At 35.2% G+C, this 5,653-nt stretch overlaps 1 protein-coding gene across 1 annotated transcript; it reads right to left on the reverse strand.

The window, feature by feature from the left end:
* Positions 1–530: 530 nt before the first annotated feature.
* LOC121809034 (zinc finger MYM-type protein 1-like) lies at positions 531–5,095 on the reverse strand. Its single transcript, XM_042209584.1, has 3 exons — positions 4,089–5,095; positions 3,264–3,972; positions 531–671 (listed from the first exon to the last, which is right to left on the reverse strand). Exons 1-3 carry the CDS (start codon positions 5,093–5,095, stop codon positions 531–533), a joined length of 1,857 nt encoding a protein of 618 aa, XP_042065518.1.
* Positions 5,096–5,653: the final 558 nt, after the last annotated feature.

Here is a 5,653-nt window from a genome sequence, read left to right on the forward strand (position 1 = left end):
GTTTTGGATTTAATTTGGATAAATATCCCAAGCAATTAATTAAATCCAAGGAAAAATTGGATTTCTTCTCCAATAATAACAGGGGTCGAAAATGCCAAATGAATACTGATGCTCCTATTTAATCTCACTCATCCCTTAAGAAATAATTCGCCACAATATATTTCACCCCGCATAGATTATTCACACAGCCACGTCACAATTTCAACCATTTTCACTTCCACCACATATTCTCAACACTTTGACCTTTCAATGGTCACGTCATATGTTCCACATCTTTGACTATTCAATAGCCACGTCATATGCTCAGCGGATTTGACTAATCAAATCAAATCTAAATTCCAAAACGCAATTAGGTCACACAGAAAACCTGCAATTAATTCACTCATCATTTAATTCACATACTTCACGGCATTAAAAGTATTAAGTGCAAAAATTTTATGCTTCGCAAATTAGGGTTCCGAAAGTGGGGCGTTACATCCACCCTCACTAGACCTGGCTTTCTTCGAGATCGTGCAGCTCGACTCTGTTTCCTAACGCACAGATGTCGCCTTTGAATTCTTGTTGGACCCGCCGTCAGCCATCATGGACTTGCTTGCAACGTCATCCGGGCATGTTCGAGCTTGCGACCTGACATCCGCGGTCCCGAGCATGGGATCACCGGATCTATCTACCTGTGAACTTGAGAAACAACATGAAATAGTTTAGCCAAGTCTTAATTCATTCTCGTTGCAAGTACTACTACTCGTTCGAAAGAAAGATGGTTCATCAGTTTTTTGTGGAATGTCTCTCTCTCAACGCAACTACAACACCGGACCAATTTATGATTCCCACAACTGAAGAATTATTTGATGAATTGGGATAGACAACTTTGTTTTATAAATTGGACATGCGCTCCGACTACCACCAGATTTGCATGCATGCTGATGATATATTCAAGATATTTCACCCATGACGGCCAGTATGAGTTCCTAATGATGTCCTTCAGTCTCACTAATGCTACGTCCACATTTGGGGCTGCTATGAACAATATTTTCAAACCCTTATTTGTGATTGTTTTATTTGACGATATCTTTATTTATAGTCCCCTGTTGAAAGAACATGCAGCCTACCTACACCGCATCCTTCATATCCCGGCAAAAAACAGTTCTATGTTAAGTAGAGTAAATGCGCATTTGTCTCTATTGAATATTTAGGTCACCTCATTATAGTCGGCAATTAAAAGCGGGCCTTGCCAAATTAGACTACATAAATCAATGGTCGATACCCACTACACTCAAACAACTTAGGGGCTTCTTGGTATGATGGAATGAAATAAGGAGGGAATGGAATGGAGATGGGAATGGAATTGTTGTGCTTGGTAAGCACAAGGAATGCAAAAGGAATGAAATTATTATTCCTTGATTGATTTCATTCCTATGTTTGATAACTACAGATTAATATAGAAATATGTTTAAAACTTCACACACTACACACACTTCACACACCACACATTTAACACACTACACACACTACACACTTCACACAATTCACACACTACAAACACTACTCACATTTCACACATTTCAAGCATCCTATTTTTTATTTTTTTTCAGCTTTTACATTTTTTTTCGATCCAAAAACCGAATCAAACCGAAAAACTGAATTAAATTTGAAATTTTAGATTGTGTGAAGTGTGTGTGTAGAGTGTGTATTTCATGTAAAATTTGTAAGTGTGTACAATGTGTATATTTTGTGTAGTGTGTTTATTTTGTGGGCAATGTGTGTATTTTTTATGAATAGTGTGTGTAGTGTGTGAAGTGTGTGAAGTGTGTGAAATGTGTGTAGTGTGTGAAGTGTGTGAAATGTGTGTAGTGTGTACAGTGCGTGTAGTGTGTGAACTGTGTAGTGTGTGAAGTGTGTGTAGTGTGTGAAATTTGTGTAGTGTGTAGTGTGTAAAATGCGTGAAGTGTGTGTAGTGTGAGAAATATGTGAAATGTGTGTAATGTGTAGTGTGTGAAGTGTGTGTGTGGATTTTTCAATTATTAAATATTTTAAAATTTTAATTTTATTATAAAATTGTGATGATATTAAATTTAAATATAATATAAAATAATATTTATATAATTTTGTTAAAATTTAAAATAAGAAGAAAGGAATATGAAATGGAATGGAATGACCATTCCTTAGCTAAATGGGTGGAATGGTGATTCCTAAGAAAAAAATTTACCAAGCAAAGGAATGAAATGGAGGTAGGAATGTAATTCCATTTCCCCATTCAATTCCATCATACCAAGTAGGGCCTTAGGAGTTTATTGCTAAGCTCGCCAGTTTCGTGATGAGCATTGTAACGTTAGAACACTACTTTATTATGTGTTTAATTCATATCTTCCTGTCGAGATAATTATAGATATTTTCTCTTTAAACAACATTTCATAGTAGGAATATGAATATCTAGTGGCGGATTCAGGATTTTTCATCTGGGGGTACGACTCGTATGATATATAATTACATAACACTAGAAAAATAGAAAACAATAGTAAAATAATATTTTAAAATATTATTCAATTTTGAACTCATGTATTTCAAAATAAAATAAAATAAAAACTATAAAATATCTAATTTATTTTTCTACGAGTCTTCGTTTCTTCAAAGCGATGGACGATATCATCATCAGAGACTTGTAGGAATATTTCTTTCTCAATGAAAGTCACCAAACAATCATTCAAAGGTTGATCACCAATTCTATTTCGCAACTTATTCTTCACAAACGTCATTCCAGAAAATACTCTCTCTACACTTGCAGTAGTGACCGGAAGAATCAAAATCAACTTGATAAGCAAAAAGACAAGGGGATAAGCCACATCCCTCTTTGTTTCAACAAGCTTCATTGAAAGAGAACTAATATCTTGCAAATTCTGAAAGTCATTATCTCTTTTCATATCTTCCATGAATATATCAAGTTGACACTCAAGAGTCCTCTAATCAATGCTTGAAAAATCGGAAGGATAAAAAGTTGCAAGTTTGAGTACACTTTCTTTGTCAAAAGAAGAGAAGCCATGTCTAGGATTGAAGCAAGCCATGCATCTGATCAACTCCATATTGACTTCATCAAATCGATTATCAAATTCTTGAAGTAATAAATCAATTATCTCTATAAACACATCAATGCGAAAATGATGACGATATGTAATTTGTTGAACAAAACGTTTTGATCTTCCATGAGGCATATAACAGGCTTCTAAATCTGGAACAACAATGCCATGATTATTGCAAAATGAGATTACCTTGTTTAAGTGAATCTCCCATCCGTCCTCCCTCATTTTCTGTAGTTGACATTTGGTTAAAGAGACAAGCCTCATAGCATTAATAATATCTTGATCCCTTCTTTGCAAAGCAAGACACAAATTGTTAGTATACCCAAATATAGTAGTCATTAGTCGTGCCATAAAAACAAAGTGAAATGACTCCATTGAGTAAAAAATGCTCTGAGCTTTGCACTTATCCTCCGATTTAGAGTCATCCTTCCCAATAATCATAAGAACCTTAAAAATTATTGAAAATAGGTCCATGACATTCAAAAGAGTTTTGTAGTGAGAACTCCAACGAGTGTCTCCGGACCTCTTTAATCCAAGTTCTTGATTTAACCCAGACCCTGTTTCAAGTTCGTCAACTTCCAACGCTTGAGCAAGTTTTTGTGCTTGAATTTCGCGAATCAATTCGCTTCTCTTGCAAGAAACTCCAACAACATTCAACAACATTGCAACCGTATCAAAAAGCCAAGCACATTCATCGTTCTTTTTGGCAATGGCTACTAGAGTCAGTTGAAGTTGGTGGGCGAAGCAGTGGACGTAGTAAGCACTTGGAGTATCTTCCATAATCAAAGTCTGCAGTCCGTGTATCTCACCCTTCATGTTACTAGCCCCATCATATCCTTGTCCTCGAATCTTAGATGGAGTCAATGAATGTTCCATAAGCAATGATATAGTTGCACTTCTAAGAGACAAAGTTGTGGTATCACCAACATGAGCAAAACCAATGAATCGTTCCACTACTAGCCCCTTTTTCTTTGAACATAGCGTAGGCAAAGAGATAATTGGTCCTTTTGGGACACATCACTTGATTCGTCGGCTAATATAGCAAAATAGTCAACACCTAGTTCATCCACAATTTGCTTAGTTGTTTCTTTAGCACAACAATTGATAGTATCCTTTTGAATAGTTGGAGATATCAATTGACAATTTCCGGGAGCATTTTCCAAAGTCACCTTTGAAACAACTTCATTGTGTGCCCTTAACCATTTCAGAAGTTCAAGGAAATTTCCTCTTATTAGGGATTCACTATTTTCTCTATGTCCACAAAAGCTCAAACCTTGTCGTAGTAGATAACGCAAACATGAAATTGAAGCCTTCAAACGAATGTCATACTCTCTTATAGTCACCTCGGTGGCATTATCTAGAGAAACAATAATAGACTTTTTTTTGCCGTCTCTTAAGTTCACATATTTCTCATAAGCAAGATTGTGAGCACTTTTTACTCCACCAATATGCTTTATAAATTTGTCCGGCTTATTCCACGACTTGAATCCTTTGTTCACATATGCATCTCCCCCTGCAGTAAGTCCAACTTCATTCTTAAACAAGTAGCAAACAAAACAAAATGCAGCATCTTCTGTAGTGCTATATTCAAGCCAATCCCATATATCAAACCAATAAGGCATAAATCGATGTGAACCTCCAATATATTTTCTAGGAAATTTATGAGATCTTGGCTGACAAGGCTTTTTAAGAATATATGCTCTCCTGACTGCATCTCGCTCATTTGGAGGATATTTCATTATACTGTCTCTTTTTGCAGGATCATGATTAAGTTTTTCAACATCATAAATCAATTCTTTTTCCTCTAATTGGACACTTCGAGTAGAAGATACATTAGCATTTGAAGGACTCACAGTAACATTTGGAGGAGACGGAGACACACTAGCATTTAAATGAGTCACAGTAATACTGGGAGGAGTCAGAGAAATGCTAGCATTTGAAGGAGCTTGAGACTCACTAACATTTGAAGGAGTGACATTATCATTTGGAGCCGAAGGACTTGAACTATCATGAGATTTCATTCTTTTGAACATATTTCGAAGATGAGATTGTTTTCTCATTATTCTACTTTCTGCAAAAAAAACATTAGAAATATACAAAGTTATATACTTTTACTAATACAACTTTAATAAAATCATTAGCTATTGACTCAAATTTCTGGATAATGATAAATCTGAAAACTAAAATTATTAAAAAACTTTAAAAGAAAACTTTCGAAAGTGATGGCCAGCAAGTCACAAACTAGACACTATCCACTTCCAAATTAAATATAATTGTATAAATACTAGTAGTACTATTTTGTCTTCTTTAGAAATTAGAATAGACTGAATAATTTAAACAAAACATTAAATTAAAGTTTTAACTATATGACAGCACTGCAGTAAAGATGTTTAATAAAGTCATAGAAATTGGAGAAAGATATTAAATATTAGGCGGTGGAATTGGGAACAAAATTTATCATTGCCATTCTCAAATTTAATAGTCTTCCAAAAATCAAGAAACAAACCAGGATATTGGATGGTTGGATCGATTTTTCCGCCGTTGACGAAGCGAGAGACTGCTCCTGCTGCTGCTGGTCG

This window comes from Salvia splendens, chromosome 6 (genome assembly GCF_004379255.2).
Source record: "Salvia splendens isolate huo1 chromosome 6, SspV2, whole genome shotgun sequence".
Classification (NCBI taxonomy): domain Eukaryota; kingdom Viridiplantae; phylum Streptophyta; class Magnoliopsida; order Lamiales; family Lamiaceae; genus Salvia; species Salvia splendens.

Coding starts and splice junctions, on each gene's coding strand:
- LOC121809034 (XM_042209584.1), bottom strand. CDS start 5,095: ATGAAATCTCATGATAGTTCAAGTCCTTCGGCTCCAAATGATAATGTC. Junction 3,973..4,088: donor GCCGACGAATCAAGTGATGT/GTCCCAAAAGGA, acceptor TTTGTCTCTTAG/AAGTGCAACTATATCATTGC. Junction 672..3,263: donor GGGAGATTCACTTAAACAAG/GTAATCTCATTT, acceptor TCAAGTTCACAG/GTAGATAGATCCGGTGATCC.